Source organism: Hippoglossus hippoglossus, chromosome 4 (genome assembly GCF_009819705.1).
Source record: "Hippoglossus hippoglossus isolate fHipHip1 chromosome 4, fHipHip1.pri, whole genome shotgun sequence".
NCBI classification, from domain to species: domain Eukaryota; kingdom Metazoa; phylum Chordata; class Actinopteri; order Pleuronectiformes; family Pleuronectidae; genus Hippoglossus; species Hippoglossus hippoglossus.
Genome location: NC_047154.1, coordinates 1,638,896 through 1,658,780, shown reverse-complemented (window position 1 = coordinate 1,658,780; position 19,885 = coordinate 1,638,896). Strand labels below are relative to the sequence as shown.

Here is a 19,885-nt window from a genome sequence, read left to right as displayed (position 1 = left end):
ATCCGCCGATTTATTTTTAGCCTGAAAAACACATCACATAGCAATGAGGGATTACAGTTTTAGTGGAGGGGGCTAAAAGGGCCCATTACTTTGACAATGAGCACAACATTGAGTTTGAGTTCAGAACAAAGTTTTTCTCATCTTCTCCATGATTCTCCATTTATTGTGGCTCCCCCACCTCTGAGAGGTGAGTAAGAATAAGTGCTCGAGTGCCACTCAGACAGGGCAGTGTTTAAAAAGTGATTTCAGAGTAAGTCGGTCATAGGCCTTGTCAGTGGTTAAATCAGAGTGCACCATGAACAGATATTAGATAATAAATGTCTGTTGTTTCATAGAATACAGATTCAGCACAGCAACTGACCGGTTTAACCAGTGTCCACTGAACCAAGGCTTTCATTTCAAACATGTTCAACGCATGACCAAATGCCAATACTCCAGTCTAACCTTAGTGAAAACATTGTGTTCAGTATTTCATGACTGCATTAAGCCATGTATCCCCAGAGGAACACATTAACAGTCAGCAGCAGCAGAGCATTAATGTTGCAGACATTCCTCCAGAAAGGATCCTCCTGCAGGGAGTTCAGCTCATTAGTTTCAGTCACTGGCGGTGCAGAGCCAGTGTTGGGACCAGTCAGACCACAGAGCCGCAAAGCAGCTCTCCGCCACCAGGAATGTGGCGAACGGTCAGGCTCGTGATCAGAGTCCACAGGGTCTGGAGTTAACGGGGGTCCTGTGAGGTCGAGCCGAGGCTCCTGGCTGTATCTGGACCACCAGGTCAGCCGGTGCAGCTGGGGGGGAGAGAAAGAGAAGAAGTGGTATTTGGTCCTGCGTTATTAAAAAAACAAATGCTTCTCGTCCTTAACTGTAAAGCACAAAAACTGCTGTTGTTACCAACCAAATGAGGAGATGATACAAGGTTCCCTATGTCAGCACTTTTCTACTGCAGTAAGTTACCATGTCAACAGTTGTGTTTTTGTTACAGATGTTCTCCTATATTTCAGCACTGCTCAGGAGGTGAGATCCTGTTGCAGGTACTTGGATATTGACATGAAATAGAGCACCTTTATGAAGGATGTTATAGTCCATACTTTCAGGGACTGATGGCAGTACTGATTAGAGCAGCATAAAAAGGTTTGCTGGCTCCAGCAGGGGCCTGGATCACGATCTTTACGTGAAACACAAAGAAAGGAAGCATTCTTAAAGTGCAGGTTCTGGCAAGCCCCAGGTTATGAGCAATGTGCTGCGTGTGAAGCTAGACTACAGGATATTTAATGTGGTGTACAGCCATCAGCTAACCTTTACCTCTGCAAACATTGTAACACAACTTGTTTATTGTGTCTGTTTCTCATTTTACAGACAACAACATAAATGAGGTGAAGGCAAGGTGTGTTCCTTACATGTTCTTTAGGTATTGGGGCAGTGGCCAAGCTGACAGCAGCAATCACAAGGCAGGTGAGAGCCAGCAGGATCAGAGCAAAGTACAGGTAGTGGACATCGGCCACGATAGCAGGCCGATGATCAGGCTGACCACAGGAGGGAGCCATGTAGGAGAACTCCAGAACCATGCGGATCAGTCCCACCACTAGTCCACCCATCAGACCCCAGAAGGCACCCTGAGACACACAAAGTACACATCATATTAAATGCAGCGTCATAGGGACTTCTCTTTCATCAAGAGGTCATCATGATGACCTCTTGATGAAATAGTATTATTACCACTGCTGGGGAGGTAATGTTTGATTGGTATCTGTCTGTCTGTTTGTCATGAAATTGTGTGGAGAGGTGGGGCATGATCCGAGAGGAACTCGTAAAATTTGGGACTGGATCCAGAAAAGTAGGTAGATACAGATTTTCTTTTCACATTGCTTTTCACTTTTTACTTTTCTTCTTTAAAGATCCAGTGTGTGAGATTTAGGTGAAAGGGATTGGCAGAAATTGAAAATAAAATAATCCTAGTGATGTTTTCACTAGTGTGTTTCATCTAAATTGTATGAATTGTTGTTTTATTTACCCTATGGGCCCTTTGTATTTAAATACATTATATTTATGCATCCATCAACCATAATACAAACAATAGTATTTGAGAATAGTGTGTCGAGAACAGACCCACGGCACAAGTGGTGTGTGCATGTGTGTGCGTGAGAGAGAGAGAGAGAGAGAGAGAGAGAGAGAGAGAGAGAGAGAGAGAGAGAGAGAGAGAGAGAGAGAGAGACTTACCTGCTCATTGGCACGTGGCCAGAAGATAGCCATGAGGAATACAGCTGTAATGGGCGGAGCAAGAAAGCTGGTCACTGACTGGATATAATCAAACAGCAGCCCACTGTTGGCCGTTTGGATGACTGGAATCCACAGAATACTGACACACACCAAGACCAGGATGAACACCCTAAAAAAACATATCCAAACATCAGACATAAATTCAAACATAAACATTAGTTTAGGGCTGTGGTGGGTAGAGCTGACGGTGACATGTTACAGAGCTGTTACTGAGCTTTAAAGAACAAGAGTGCTGTGAAACCTTACACATGAGTAGTAGAGGTGTAAGTATTATGATTTTATACATACAGTTTTTCTGTAAAATGAAGCATTGCGTTACTTCATGCAGGACACGGAGTCATGTGCTCAGCTGTCATGAGCTGTCAGCTACTGGTTTATGGGTGGTCGTCAGTCACCCACCAATCACAGCCCATTCTCTCACCAAAGCGGTCCCTTTCAATAAGACCTCCTCCTCATTGATCCCTGCTCAGCTACACTGACACTCACGCGCTGCTGCCGGCTACTTTCCTCCACCACCCCAGCCTCCACCTTTTAGCACTGAGTCCAAACACGGTTGTGGGCAACGATATTTATCTTGAACCAATGTATTTTGCCTGCTACACCGACCGGGGGGTTCTGCACATGTTCCCTGTTTTATCTTAGTATGCTGCTTTGCTAATCCAGGGGACATCCAAAGAATGGAGCCGTGAGACCTGACTGTAAGAATTATGAGATGTTTTTGACACAACAGCTTCTAAATGTAAACAAAGACAGAGACAAAAAATGTCGTGTAAATTGTGATGTGTCAGTAAGCATGCATGATTTACTGGACTGAAACCACGGGAATATTTCTGTAAGATTAGTCACTTAACCAAGCAGACACTGTCATCAGAAGTTTTACCTATGGAAATTCAGAAACTCAGTAACATATGTAACTAAATTTCTCAAGTGATCAGTGCAAATGGGACGGCGCACACACTCCAAGATGATTCAATAGATTTACCAATGTAAAAACAAACAGGATGTTTATCCCAAAGCAGTCAAAGTCTTACTTGAAAAACATTAAGTATCCATTGTCCTAATATTACACCCTCAGACTGTCTCAATTATTTCTCCTCACTGTTAAGACTGCAAACCAGCTCACACACTATTAACAAGGAGTGTGGTGCCTCCTGTAAATGTGATTTACTGTACATGTCAGTGAACACAGAGGAAACAGCAGTTATTTCAGTGGTGGAATGTTGTGAATGTTTGATAGAAGGTGTTTGACTGGGTAAACCAGGAAACCAGCTGCAGATCAAACACACACACATTAAGTTTGCTGAGGAAATTTGACTTGTCGAGTCTTCTGAAATAAATAGAACTCAGTATAATGGTCTTTTAAGTGCACGTTTATTCTTTGTCAAAGACGGTCAAACAGATCTAACAGCATGCGGATATGTAAAGATGTGAAAGACAAAGAAACATTTGCATGCATGCTCTTTTATGCAGATTTGGTGAAGAGGTGATGTGTGTGCGTAAGGAGCGGGTGTGTGTGTGTGTGTGTGTGTGTGTGTGTGTGTGTGTGTGAAGGGGAGATGCACTTCCTGGATTCTCCCAAAAGGGCCTCACTTACTCCTCCAAACAGCAATTTACAGTAATAAACATTCAGCAAGAGATCAGGGACATACCAATTACCACAACAATGGTAATTGGTTGTTTTTGCCAGAGCTGTTTTTCCTCCGCAGTGGAGAATATCTGCATGGCGGAGAGAGACGAGTTGCCGGAGGCACACGGAGCATGCAGTGAGGGGGGAGAGCTAGAGGAAACACTCAGGAGGGATCTGTGCTTACAGTCATTTGAGGGTTCTTTACAGAATTTTATGAATGTTCGGTTCTTTGGTTGAGTATTTTACAGGTGAATCTCTCTGACTCTTGCGTGAGTTTTTCTGGTTGATCTTTAAATCCATACCTTCCAACAATCATGAGTTCCATCTCTGTAGCCTTCGGCCTGGCTCTGTGGTAGAGGTCCAGTGTGAACAGGGTGGAGCTGCTGTTGAAGATGGAGGTCAGAGAAGACATCAGAGCAGCTAACATCACTGCTATCATCAGACCACGAAGACCTACACAGAGGGAAGAATCAAACAGATGGTTCACTCATGGTGAAATACCAGATGTATTAACTTTTTAACAATAATGATGCAGCACATGTCCAATGCCCATACAAGGTTGTTTGTCCAGCAATTAATTTTAAGGGACAATATGCAGAGATCAATATTGTGCATTCAGTTTTGTCATATGAGAGGACATCAGAAGTGAGCAAGGCCACAGAAGAACAGTGACACTGGTCCAGCTGTGCCACGTCATCAGAAACTAACTGTGCTCGCCTTTTTTCACTTCCTATTTTCCTCACATCTTCTCCTTACATCTCTTCTTCATGATTTAAAAAGGTGTTAAGAAACAAGGAAAAGACAGAGGCCAGGAGACACGGTTGTGGCACGACAGTGTTTTTTGATTGGTTGCCAGTTTTGCCTCGACAACAATCCTGCTACAGCCTTAGCTTTTACCTGAAACTGGTTTCCTGACTCACAGTGTAAGGTAAAAAACACAAATTCACGTGTCAGACTTGACTTAAAGGGCCAGATAAACAGGTGACAGATGAGCCATTTCCATGGCTACTAAACAAAGTCCATCAGCTGATAAGATGCTCTGGAAAAAAGCTAAGTAAGTGATCCTGGAAATAGGATTTGTTTGTTTGTTTTTGAGTTTTGCTTCTATAAGATGTGTTGATTTGAGTTCTGTCTGCCAGCATCACATTCATCATATAAGTGCATGAATGACACAAACATTGCATCGTGCGTGTGTGTGACTCACCCGCAGGCATTAGCTCTACCACTAGTTTAGGGTAGGCGATATTGGAGCAACCGACTGAAGCTCCACACACGCTCTGACACACCACTGGATCCACACAACCTATCTCATCTGCAAACACAAAGAGAAGATGTGAAACATTACTTGGCTATGGTGGCTTCACAAAGCATTCAAAGCCCTTCACGCTTTTATTTAGTTGTAGACTTCATCTTAAATTGATTTAATAGACTGCTATGTTTTGCCCATGAATCTACATTCAATGACATAAAATGATTTAGTGACATATTATTTTCATAATTTATGAAAATCAAGGCCCCTTTTTCTCAAGTCACTTATGCAGTTTGGTCAGACTATACGAGTCCTGGTGGTTCCAAACCTTCTCCAGTTCATAATTAAGGCCTCTCTTCAATCAATCAATCCAATTTTATTTGCCTAGCCCATATTCACAAATCACAATTTGTCTCATAGAGCTTATGACATGTAATGTAACAAGGTGTGACATCCTCTGTCCTTAACCCTCAACAAGAGTAAGGAAAAACTACCAAAATAGTTACGGGGGGGAAAAACGTAGAAACCTCAGAGAGAGCCACATGTGAGGGATCCCCCTCCCAGGACGGACAGAAGTGCAATAGACGATGTTTAATGGAGAACATCAGCAAGATAAGAGTATTTACAACATTGATTAGAATAAACAGTTTGAAATATAATGGAAAGTAAATGAATTGAGTTATGGTCAGTAATGGTAGAGTATCTGAGTAGACATATTGTATATCAAGCAGTCGCTTGAAATGAATAGTCCTCGATCAGCTGCCACCACGATCAGAATCCACCACCACGATCAGAATCCACCACCACGATCAGAATCCACCACCACGATCAGAATCCACCACCACGATCAGAATCCACCACCACGATCAGAATCCACCACCACGATCAGAATCCACCACCACAATCAGATGCCACCTCTTCTCAAAGCTTTACAAATAGCTTTATACCCTGACCTGTGCCTTATTGCAGTTTAATGTACATAGAGTTCCCTAGCCTCGTGGATTGGTTCTCTCCTGACATACAGTGTGGGAGATGGTACCATATGTATTTTCGAAAAACTATCTGTACAATGAGTTCAGTTTGCGACAGGTGGACTCCAGTCAAGTTCTAGACACATGTAAAAAGAGAAAACAAGAAGAATTACAAACATTTTTAAGGGGTGCTTATGCCCCAAATGTTTTTTTACAAAGGCCAAAATCTTTACCTTAATTTCAATACTTGCACAGTGGACATCAGTAATTAAATTGTGTTAACATGATCTGATGCTACATGTATACTTTTACAGTGCTGTAAGTACAGTATGCTGTATCATGACAGTAGCAGACAGAGAGAAATATAAAGTGTACATCCAAATCCAAAACTAACATTACATAGCACTGACTGACATTATATTAATTTTAACCATTATGTAGGAGCCACTTTGATGCATGAATAAATCCACAAAGCTGGAAGGGGCCAAAAAGGGTCATGAAGTTTGAAGGAAGTGTTGAGGGTGGAGCTGATAACAGAGCTGGTTTCAGCAGCAGTCGGGCTGAGTTGAGCATGTGGGGTTGTGGTGCTGGATTATCTCAGCAGGGAAATCCTGATTTAGTTATTCACCACCTACCCTGCTGAAAGCTAAACATTGACACAGTGGAGTAACACTGTTTAAGGTTGTAATGATCTCATTGATATGGCTTACAGATACTTTGGTAACATATTAAAGTGGAGTAAGCAGGAGAGGGGCAACGATTTTGCCAGTGTTGACAGAATGCAAGCATATAACTACACTTCTTAGAACTATTAAGTCAGGTATACATATTTGAATCATCGCCTGTATTCAGTCGCAAGCCATTTGATTTGAATAAATTATATTAAACTATATTCTGTGATAATTTATATTGGAATATTTACTGACTGGCCTGAGTCTCACTTTAAGACCAGGATCCCCTCTGACCACAGGCCCTCCAAACCTCTCCACCCATACCTGGAGGAATGACGGTCTTTGAAAGACTGGTTTGATGAGGTGCACGTGCTTCAACATAAAGAACCTTTGACATTACAGTCCAACAGAAAGAGGCAGACAGACTGACCTGGGAACAATGCTCGGCTGATCATGCCTGGCATCACGATGAAGAACATGGGCAGAAGTTTGAGGTAGCCTCCCAACACACTGCCTGCTTTGGCATGAGACAAAGACTTGGCCGACAGAGATCTCTGGACAATAACCTGCACACACACACACACACACACACACACACACACACACACACACACACACACACACACACACACACACACAGACACACACACACACACACACACACACACACACACACACGCATTGGTCCTTTTTTATTTACGAGGACTTTGACTGACAACACATTCTTTATCCTAACTATTACCATCCCAACTTAATAGAGTACCAAGCCTCCAGTAACTTTGTTTCGATTGGCTAAACCCCAAACAACATGAGCAGTTTAGCTCGATCAGCATAGCTGAATAAAAGCAATCATGAAGTCAACTGAATAAAATTAAAAAAGTGAGAAAATCCGAAGTCATCCTAGTATCTCTAGAGAGAACGCATCTAAAATAAATTCGTTGGAAAATAAGGAAATTAGCGACAGACTGCAAATTTGTATGTGCACTGCAACCAGGATTATTTTTCAATATAGTGTACAACAACATTACACAACATTGCATAATTGACATGCACATGTGAAGTGTTTGGTCTGTAGGCAATCTGACACACATGGAGAGGCAATCGACAAAGGGCTACTGCATACCTCCCCCCTAGTGCACCTCCCCTGAGGACTGTGTCCTACGCGGCTGCCACAGATGCACCCCCCCCCGCCCCTTTGTACCTCGTTAGCTGGAACAACATGTATGAGTGTACAAAGAGTCACCTGATCAGTGCACCACACCCATGTAGACAGTACTGTGAGCCCAAACACCAGACCGGGCCAGGGTATGTCCCCTGTCACAGGGTTTCTGAACATGCGGAAGGCATCACTACGAGGCAGGTGGCAGGTGGTGTTGGCGACTGTCACTGAGGGAACAGCTGACATGTACAGGTCCACAAGGCCCTCGTACCAGCCAACTTTGTCGAATGCTGGAAGAAATACAAATAACACTATTATTATCATTTATTATTAGTAAGTAGTTATATTCTGTGAAATATCTAACATGGAAATGTGTGTGTGTGTGTGTGTGTGTGTGTGTGTGTGTGTGTGTGTGTGTGTGTGTGTGTGTGTGTGTGTGTGTGTGTCTGTGTTTGACTGCACCCTACCAATGAACATTAATGCAAATGCTCCCCCAACCATGATCACAGTCTGGAGAGCATCTGTGTAGATCACTGCTGCCAAACCACCTACGGACAAAACACATCTGTTTACAGTCACATGATGAGAACTTTTCTTTCATGGACAAATGGCTAGTCCCCATAACATAAATACATAATTTACATAAATATTGAATTTCTGAAGATATGTGTGTGCTTACCTGCTACAGTGTAGGCAGCGGTGACCAGCAGCAGTATGACTGTGGACAGATAGATATCCCAGCCCATTGACACCTGGATGAACAATGCACCTGAAAATATATCTGACTGGGTAACACACACACACACACGCACACACACACAAACAAATGTTTTACTGTGCTGGATTGTACCTCATTTGTATGGCACTGAATAAAAAGAATATCTATAAATGTGTGTATGTCTTACAGATATTTTGGTGAAAATGTAGAGGATGAGTGAGAGGACAGACATGTAGATGCGTATCCTCTGGCCTCCAAAGCGTTTGCCCAGATATTCAGGCATGGTCACCACACTAGCAGAGATGTAGACAGGGATAAAGATCCAACCCAGAGCCAGCAGGACCCAGGCTGCCTGCACAAACACACACATTTCAAGAGTGAAAGAGAAACACTCTGAAGTATCATGTGCCGTTGAACAGCTGAGACACTGCATACAGTACACGAAGGATAACACAAGATTGACACTACACACTGGAAGTCAAATCATTGAGTGAATTGAGATCCCCTTTGTGTAATCAACATTTTTAAATTGATTGTATTATGGTTACTCAAAAGCTACACCAAGAACATAATGTGATGAAATGAACAAGTCCAATGATGATCTTGAGAGGATTCATGAGAGGATTCACAACAATGAACAATGACTGTGCAGAACAGGGCAGTCAGTGAAATCAGAGGGAGACTCTGAGGTGAGCTGCAACACAGCCCTTTGGTCTGATGTGGCAGAACCACTTGTCTGATGGCTTAATGCCACACATCATATACCGCCCACCATGTTTCTTACATTCCATTCAAACCCTCCAACTGCGATGCCCCCAGCTGCTCCTGTTCCAGCTAGACCAATGAACAAACCACTGCCGACATTACTGGACATCAGTGAGGCTCCAATCTGAAATCACACACAGGCAATATACAATGACAGCAAAAGTTTTTTTGTTAAAAATTTCAGAACAATGAATTGGTAGACTGTCTGAAAAATCTTTTAGTGACTGTGTAATTATTCAAATTGTTCTGGACACCACAAAATACTAACTGAGTATATAAACCATATCAATATGTAAATGCGGGACAAGAAGACAATGGGGATAATAACTAAGGAGCCACAGGGACAAATAGTAAATGAACTAATAAGTGAGTTGTTTGTCTCTGTGCAGCAGGACCCCTGTATTTTGCTCAAGATTCAAGATGGAATAGTGTTAGCCACAGGTTTGTGACTCCAGCAATGTCTCTACCTTTCATGCTCTGCTGAGGACTTTTATGCATATTTTGATTAACTGACCCCAAAAAATATGATCATGGGGCCATAACTGATACAACACTGAGTGACACAAGGTGCACATCTTGTTTTTGGAAGCACTTGGACAAAGTCTTGATGTTTTTTTTATCTCTGTACTTGTAATGTGTGATGATTGATTTCTATATAAAGCTAAATAATAGCTTTGTTCATTTTGTCATTTGTATTGGTCATAAAGCTCAGGGATTAACATCCATATTCAAACATAACAATGCTGACAACTGACTGTGTCAGAATAACTGTTCTGACATGAATGTAGAATGTGGAGCATATAGCACATTACCATGGAGCTGAGGAATAAACATGCATACCAGCATGACCAGTACTTACAGGCCACCAGGTCATTGAACGGCCAGCCAAGAAGTAGCCCCCTACAGTGCTGCGATTGGCTCGCACTGATGACTGTAGACGAGACAGAGACAGATTCAGCCATTAACAACAATACTCAGCATCTACTTAATATTGGTATATATTTATACTCAGAGGAGAAGGGCAACCTTTGTTTCAAGGGCTGTCCTTAACTCCTAACATCCCCCACCCAATCACAAACTAAAGTCAAACACTCTTTTTGCACTCTCCCCCAAGGAGGGATTGTACGTTCTTACAATCAGCTTTCACAGCCGTTACCCTGTTCACCGTCCTTTTACATTCATGCACACTTCTCTTACTTCATAATTTTTGTATACTGCACTGATTTTTAACTGTCCGTGGAAATTGCACTAATGTCATCATTGTTTTCTTTCTTGTTTTGACATGCTCTACATGCCTTAGAATTTCCCTCCGGGGACAAATAAAGTTTTTTTGAATTTTAATTGATTTAAAAAACTTGTACTGCATGAAACATAGAGACTGCATGTAAAAGTGCAACATTTTGAGGCCTAGTTGGTTCATTGTCAGAGTTTAGCACATTCCCCATGAGCATGATTTTGGATACTTTAATGATATTGAAAATAATGTATAAAGTGGGCTGAGTCACTTCTTACCCAGATTCCTACGACCATGACAAAGATGAAATAAATGACGACCACAGCGATGTCAGCAGCATCAAGACTCATGCCTGTACTGGGCGGTGCTGCAGTGGTGAATCCAGTGGAGCTGCTCCCTGCAAACAAGTGTAGAATGTCACTGTCTTGAGGACAGACACACCATTCTCAACAGTTTCAAAACTCTTCAAAATGCGATAAAGAAATGTAAGTTGAATTTCAAAGTACACAGGTACAGGTGCCAACTGTAACTCAACACGACTGTGGAGGATGGGAGAATGTCAATGACAATAACACTCTGAAATAGTGGAAAAGCTGGATGACCATTGTTTCTGTAATTTTCCACAGGCAGCAGGGACAAATTCTTTATGTACGTTGCTTTTGGAGTTGACCTAGAATAAGCTCTGGTCATGCATAAAAAATGATGTAAAACTATTGAAAACTATAATTAGGACTTAAAAATACATATTGTTTCATTTAAACTGATGAGAAACCCTTTCACTGTCACTTGGTGGTATCAAGAAAGGAGAGGTGCATTGGATTAGAAGGCTCTGGGTTGATTTGACTGTACACAGTAGTGGTTGACAGAGTGAAGAAAAGCTACCTGATATATACTTGGTGTATATTCCCTGATCTGTTGCTGTCAGTAACGTTTATTCTGCTCTTTGTTTCATTTTTATTAGCATTTTTTATTATTGTCCATATTAGCTCAGGACCATGACCTATATTAAAATGATGTACTGTACACATGCTTTAGATAGCACAACTGTTCCCTCTCCATTTTTTTTACTTTACTTTTTTTTCACTACTTACAGGCACCAAAGATACGTCACTTAATTTTTCCTTTGCTGTTTCCTTATTACACCCTTTGACGAATGGGTGTTCAAAGCAAAAGCTTTCGTTTTGCCCAGGCTGAAAGTAAAAGGATAGTTGGACTTTTTTAGTGAGTCCAAATTAGTTGCCTAACCCTGGTTAGTTCAAATGTACTAAATGTTATGACAATATGATCTGTATGTTTTGCTTCTTTCCTTTTGTTCCTGTTCCACGTGGTCTGGATAGCTGTCCATAAAAAACAGCTTTTCACGTGCTAGAAAATAAAGCTTGTTGTAGAGTCAGTCGGTTACTGAGCCTATGAGCACAGATAAAGTTAAGTTAAAGAAGGTTCAGACCTGTGGTAAGAGCAGCAGACATGTTGACTTCAGTCTTGCAGATGGTGGTGTATTCTTTCAGACACTCGGCCCTCCAGCGTCTCTCCTGTTTGTGAGTTCCTCCGACTCTGTGTTGTAGAGTTAAGTCAATCGTGCTGGTATGTGAATCTGTGCAGTCAACTGTGGGCTTAATTATTAATCACTTTGACACTGAGATGGTCAAACTTCACAGCCTGGATATAATCACTTGGCAAAGACTGACATGCATGATGTCATTTAAAAACAGGTCCACTGTTAGATCCTGTGGGTAGTTTGAATCATAGGCCTTGCTGGAACTGGGCATGCAAGGCTATAGCTACAAATGTTTTATGATTTTAGATTTTCCTGAGTTTACCTTTCACTTCTGAAGCACGTAGTAGGAGATTGTCTGGGTCAGACGTGATCACAACAACAGGAAAATTCTCTGGACTGCTTGTTCGGTTGTGTTGATGCCACAAACAGCAGGGAAGGAGACTGAGTGGCAAGTTGTTTGAACAACAGCATCTCTGCATGAGGTGTAGCTATAACAGCACAACAGCATCGTAGACATGTGATGCAAGAGTGACAATGATAAGATGTCATTAATGAAATGAAACACTAAGCCATGCCTGGATTCTCGCGATAGTTCTTTATTGAAATATATCAACTGTAACTGCACAGGTACAATGTAATAATGGCCCCACTTATACAGATCCTCAAAGATTATATATTTTTTTCTTTCTCTTTTTCCTCATTTAACAACATGAAAACTACAAGTAAACTACAAATTTAAGCCTCACCAATAAGTGAAATCAAATTAAAACACTGAGTAATATGGTCCATGCAAACTCTCTTTAACATTAAAAACAATACAAAACAAACCAAAGACAATTACAGTGTGTAGCTCTAAGACCACGTGCAGCAGAGTAAGTTTGATGACTGTGCATCCATCCTCTGCCTCCACACTGACTCTGACCCACAATGCCACAGTCCCTCACTCTCTTATTACAGTTTTTTTTTTATTTTGCTGACAAGTATCAGTCAATGCTGAAGCCACTTTTACAAAACTCTTCATACAGTCTCCATTCCCAACATGTTTCTTGGTCAAAATTTAGTCTCAAATTCACAAACCAATACTCATAATGGAATGAGTGTATAGTGTAATCACTCATGCTGTACGGTCCTCTAGTCCTCCCTCTCTTCTGCATTTTGGACAAATAGATGTTCTGTGGTCACCAACCTGTGTTCTGTGATCCATTCTGAAACTGTCTCCTTTTGTCTGTTGTGTAATGAGACTGAAAACACCTGAGCAGGCGTTCAGCTGAAGTTACAATGAGCTGTGTTTGGAATGATGTTGTTTTATTGTAAATATTCTGTTGAGATTATTTACACATATAAAGCACTGAAAGATAATTCAGAGTTTGGTCCACTTATGTTTCACTGAATGTGTGTTGACAAAGTGACTCCAGTCTTGACCAATTCATATAAAAAAAACAGTAATTTTTGTAAGATACATTATTTATCAAAATAAATTCCCGCACAAACTGCAAAAACTTTATCTTTTACATTTTTTACTGTCTACATTTTAACTACAATGAATCTATGACAAGACATAACAAGCACTACAACCACAAACTAACTAACTAGCAAAACATAACTATCATTCCATGAGATACATCAACATTAGAGCAAAATGAATTTAAAAACGAGAAGAATAAGGGGAGATGAGTAGAGCTGAAGATGTGCACTGAGGGCAGGAGGCAGCCTCTCACGGTTCAGTGGGGAAGACGCTCACTTCCTGGAGAATTAAGTCAGAGACACTGATCAGTTCACTTATAAATTACTGTCATAACTAAATGTTGCTTTTTAAAAACTTGTATTGAATCATAATTTTCATACAAATATCAAATTAAATTAAATTTGGTGGCGTGTCCTTGCTAGTTCTGACCTCTTTTCAAAATTAATAACCTACTCCATCTGATATCAGCAGATAAAAACTCTGCAGCGACTGCGTTGCATCATTTAGTGTAAAGAGGTGAACATGTATGAGTTGTATGTGAGCATAGTGTTGCCTGATTGTGGAGCTGCCTCTCCTTCTTAGCTTCTTCATAGTATTTAGCCTGCTCGTCTTTAGACAGCGCCCTCCACTGTGGACACACAACAACACACAACTACATGTAACAACAGGCTGACAAGTGCACAATCACAAGCATAAAAACATATTAACAGATACAGACAGATACAAATTGATGGATTGGGTGCAGGTCCTTTAATGAAACCTCCCACAGTGACTGATGACACAGTAAAATGCTGGAAATCCTTGTGTATGAATTTAAATCTGTTCCCTGGTCACTTGATAATAAATAAAAATGATTCACAATAACCAAAATTATCGTTGAGATGTCAAGAGTTAAAGTTAGAGTAACTTTTTTGAAGTGCTGTCTGAGACACTGCTCGGTGAACGACGCCAGAAAACTTAGTGACGCTTGTGTGACACTGAGAGTCTCAAACATACAGAGCAATGACACTTACCCTCTGTCCAATGACGGTGTTAACAGTCTCACTGTTTGTGTTGTTGAGCTCAGCCCCGACATACTGTAAGGCTTCTGTTCCTTCCTGAAAGTCATGAAGGCATTGAGCGGCTTCTCGACGTACGGTCTGTCGTCATCCTTCTGGCTCTCACGCTTTCTCTTTCTGTGGGAAAACATGGAAAAAAATGAATAAGGTCTTCCAGTTAGTGATCATGGCCAGTCAGGTTGACTTACTGTGAAATGTCCATTGGAGGAACAGCAGGAGTAAACAGACGAACCCCGTAAACCACCTCTCCATTCCTACATAAACACAGACCGACACATTAGATGATGGAAAGAAGTGTACAAACAGAGGCTCATAGTTGTGTGTTTGTTTGCCTTGTGTGTGTTTACTTACACAAATCCAACAGGAGTCGGTTCTCCTGCAAGCTTTGAGGGAGACTCACTACAGGCACATTGTTGTACTGGAGACATGAACACACACACAAAAGGAAATTAGACAAACTGCATCATCTGTTCTTGCTCTGTTCTGACCTGATTTTAAGATTGTCAATAATGTGAATAATAAAAACTGTAACCTGTTGTTGTTGATCTATAGTATATCTCAGAACTGCAGGCCTGAACAAATCCACAGGAAGACTAAAGATTACAGCTATCACAGAAATCACTGATTCATCAATCAGCCGTTCAAGAGACAAACAAACAAGTCCGGGTTTTTTTTTCAATTAAATGAAAGAATTATGACTTCATACTGAAACGTAAAATTCTCTGACATGCTTTGAAGTAAACTTCTGTCAGGTTCACTACTCTGAGAACTACTCTGAGGACTAATTGATTATTAGCTAGTGTTTTTTATAATACTGGTAATGATAAAGTTCCTATGAATCTATCTCTAACCTATAGTAAAGTCTCTTACCTGTCCCTGGATGTATATGAAGCCTGAGTGCAGGACCTTTTGATGCTGGTAGTTAATGGGACCATCCAGTTGAGCATTTCTCTGCTCCAAGCTGAGAGGAGCCACTCCCAAGGGGATGCCCCCACATCCACTCAGACTTTTAAGAGTCTGAGGGTGGGGGTGAAACCCTTCTTCAGCAAGGACAGCATGAGGAGGTGGAGGGTTGGGTGTGTCTCCCAATATTTCCTCTACCACCACCTGGGTGGTGTCCAGCAAATCCTTCCACTCCATCTCTGTTGAAACACTTTTCAGTTCTGATAGTGTCCGTCCTCTGACCAGGTTTTGTAGCTGTGTCTTTCGGGTTGCACTCCTAATAGTCTAAAGGTCTGAGTCTATGACTACATCAAGTTTTCTGACTTATTTTGTGGTTTTTCACTTTACAGATTCAAGCTGAGCACTGACTTTGTATCATTCTTCCCTGTCTCCAAAAACAATTAACTATGTTTAACTGCAGACAATTCTGAATCATACAATCATTGATTTGTTCAATGCACTGTGTGCAATGTGTGTATGGGATTATAGTCCCCTGGTGGTATGGTTTTGTAAATTTGTGTCATCTGCATAACTGTGGTATCATATTTAGTTATTTTCCATTATCTGAGTGAGTGGACGTTTGTTGAACAGTAGAGGCCTCAGAATGGAGCCTTGGGGGATTCCAAATGGTTTTTTTGTCCATTTAGATGTTAGATGTAAATTCCTGATTTTAACTGTGAAGTCACTTATTTTTATAATGAACATGGAGATTTGTTTCTCGCCACCAGCGATCAGCTTTTCTGTACTCTCATTTTCTCCTCTGACCAGCGGGGCATTTCTCCATGGAGATGTTTTATTTTATTTACCAGAGATGACCTTCACCTTTTCAGGAGCAATGGCATCAATAACACTTGGAATTTTAGCGTTGAAATGTTCCACAAGTCAGTTGGCTGAAAGACATAGCACAGGTGTGTGAGGGAACATCTGAATAAATAATTCACCTGTGTTTTCGGTGATGTATAGTTTTGTGATGACGTCTTTTTGAAATTTGGTAACCTAAATTGTGCAGAAGACCTTCAAACGTACAAGGAATAATCAACATCTTGTCCTACATTCTAAATTAATATTTGTGCGCACTAAGATATAACTCTAAAAAGAAAATACAGGAATGATCAGAGAGAGCCACATCAGAGTGTTGCTCGAGAGAAGGAATTTAACTTAAGAGCTACATATTCAAAAGAAGCAAAATTTCCATAGGAGATGTTCTTGGATTGGAAGCAATCATTTAAAAAGATGGCAACTCCACCTACTTTTTTATGCAGTGTGGCTTCACTAATAAAACTTAAGTTGCACTGTTATCTTGTTCTAACCAAGTTTCAGTTAAAAACATAAAATCAAGGTTGTGCTTGGTTATAAACTTATTGATTAAAAATATTTTGCCTGGCAAAGATGTGAGATTAAATAAAGCTGGATTTAATGTGAATCATTATCTGTCCACTTTTGTGGGACAGACTGTGTCTGACGAGGAATGAGGGATAAATTTGATGTTTCCAGGTTTCTTGCTCGATTTGCTATTCTATTGTAGCCTATAAATACAGGAATTGTATGTGGGATTGTCCACAGATTGTTCGCTTCTGGGGAGGGGTACTAAACCTTATTAGTCGTATCAATCAATCAACCACTCAAATTTTATTTGTATAGCCCATATTCACAAATCACAATTTGTCTTTAACATGGTGTGACATCCTCTGCCCTTAACCCTCAACAAGAGTAAGGAAAAACTACTAAAAACCCTTTTAACAGGGTAAAAAGAAGGTAGAAACCTCAGAGAGCCACATGTGAGGGATCCCTCTCCCAGGACGGACACAAGTGCAATAGATGTTAAGTGTAAAGGAGAACATCAGAAAGATAAGGGTTTAGAATAAACACTTTGTAGCATAATGGAAGGTCAATGAATTGATGGATTATTGTCAGTAATGGTCGAGTATCTGAGGAGAAATATTATATATCAAGCAGTTTTGTTGTAATCGTAGTCCATGGTGTTGTGCAACAATGCATTAAACGTGATACTGTCAGGGTTTTGTACTTGTCAATGTTTAGTTTCATCCGTTTCCAAAGTGCTTTCTGTTTATTAGTACATCCCTGTGTTTCATGTTTTCACACTCTGGGTTCTGTTTCCTGTTTTATTTTGTAGTCTGGGTTCTTGTGTCTCATATCTAGTTTTACTTCCTGTCTGTGATTGTCTGCACCAGTCCTCATGTGTTACACCTGTGTCGAATTGCCCCTGCCTTCCCTGTGTGTCTGTATTTAAGCCTCGGTTCTTCCCTTTGTCCTTGTCGGATCGTCGTCGTATGTCTATTGTCGTATGTGTTCTCTGGTCTGTCGTCTGTGATCTCCTGTCCTGTCCTCCTGTCCGGATCTCCTGCCATGCTCTCCCTGTATTTCTGTATCCCGTGTCTCCTGAGCCTCTGCACCTCTGCATCCCCCGTGTAAGCTTCCTGTGTTTTCTCCCTTTGTGCTCCCAGTTGTTTTGTCCGTTAAAGACTCGTTTGTATTAAAATTACACCTTTTAAGTTTAAACTCTGCGTCTGGGTCCTACTGCCCCACACACCGTGACAGATACCATAAAATGGTGTGCCTTTCGGCATTCAATAAATTTAGTTATCAAAATAAAATATTGAATAATAATATTAAAAATATTAATATTAAATAATAACTTTAATTGATTAAAGTTACCTCGGGGCACCACCCTTCAAAGGAAGGGAAAAGATAGCCAATTTATTGATTAAGTCTCATAAAAGTACTAACTACAAATTTGGAACTCTGATTAACAATTAAATGAATAACTATAATCAAAATTACCATCTAGATAGTTAGCTAAGTTGAAGGATATAGAGTTCTTGACAGTGTAGAGGTTGGCAAAATTCACTTATGCAACATTAATAAAAAAACATTTGTGAAAGAAAAACATTTATTATGAATATAATAAAGTATAAAAACACAAATTACTAACGGTGTACTTACTAAACAAAGATATGTGAGTATGCATGTGTGTGTGTCTGTGTGAGTCAGCGTGCTTTCAAAATGGCGGCTGGCCAAAGTCTGTGAAGGGCATAACAAACTAACATTACTTTCGAATAACTTATAACCAAAACATCATAACACAAACTTATAAACATCAAACAGAATCGAATAAACAGTCTTTGCTTAGCCTAGTATAATTATTAAGCCCAGTTGTGTTACCCGTCCATGGAAAGGGAAAAGAGGTTGCTGTGCTGTTCGAAGTTCTCTGAAGTCGTCTTGCTGGTTTTGTGGCTCCTGCCTTTGTGGTTCTGTTGTGGGGTACAGCTCAGTTGCTGTTCGAAGTTCTCCGGCAGGACATCGCGTCGCTGCTTGAAGGTTGGTAGAGCTTGGATTGGAGGAGGTGTCCTTGTTGAGGTGAGTGGAAGCTGCACCTCTCCTCCATGAAGTTGATTTGAGTTGAAAGAGTGAGCTGGACCCCCTTCTCCTCTGGAGGGGTGGAGAAAGAACCTGGACACCCTTCTCCTGTCAAGGGTAGCGTAGAAAGAACGGTGTGCTCCTCTCGAAGAGGTGTATGGAAAGAGAATGAAGAGAGGGAGACCTGGCCTTATATTGGCTTGGTGACCTCATAGGTCATGGGGCCCAGAGTGACCAATAGTGGTTGACCAATAGTGGTTGACCCTTGTGTCTCCGGTCGGTTTGCACACCTCTGTGTGACGCTGAGGCACCCTGGGAGACAGAGTTCTGGAGGCTCTGGTTTTCTCCAGATCAAAGGACATGCGGCTTTAGGCTTTTGATTACACATGTAGGCCGAACTGTAGTTCCCAAATACCAGGTCCCAACAATGGTCAGCAGCCACCACGATCAGGATCCACCATCAAGATCGGATGCCACTATAGTCCACAGTCATTGTCCACTGCCGCCATTAGGATCCATCATCAGCTGCCACATCAATCGTGGTCCACCATCATTATCAGATGCCAACACGATACAGGATCCGCCATTATTATCACAATCAGCCAGCACGATACAGAATCCGCCATACTGGATCCACCATTACGATCACGATCTCTGATACGCGATCCACCATCATAATCCACGATGTGGCCGCAGCCGCGGCCCTGGATCTGCGGACGATAAGGCAAAGGGACTACGGGGAAGAAGTCAAGTCAGTAACATGTATTGATGAGATATTAATTTCTTAAAAGGATGGAGAAGAGGAAGGAGAAGCTGGAAAGAGAAGCTCCGTGTGTCATGTGTCCCCCAACATTCTGGACCTATAGCAGCATA

General features: G+C 41.2%; 1 protein-coding gene across 1 annotated transcript; it reads right to left on the bottom strand.

The window, feature by feature from the left end:
- Positions 1 to 137: 137 nt before the first annotated feature.
- Positions 138 to 12,256, bottom strand: slc5a9 (solute carrier family 5 member 9). The gene is made up of 14 exons (XM_034583886.1): positions 12,119 to 12,256; positions 10,950 to 11,068; positions 10,297 to 10,368; positions 9,457 to 9,561; positions 8,860 to 9,024; positions 8,634 to 8,739; positions 8,422 to 8,502; positions 8,039 to 8,244; positions 7,226 to 7,361; positions 5,109 to 5,216; positions 4,207 to 4,357; positions 2,218 to 2,386; positions 1,398 to 1,613; positions 138 to 788 (listed from the first exon to the last, which is right to left on the bottom strand). Exons 1-14 carry the CDS (start codon positions 12,138 to 12,140, stop codon positions 483 to 485), a joined length of 1,962 nt encoding a protein of 653 aa, XP_034439777.1. The 5' UTR covers positions 12,141 to 12,256; the 3' UTR covers positions 138 to 482.
- Between the last annotated feature and the right edge of the window lie 7,629 nt (positions 12,257 to 19,885).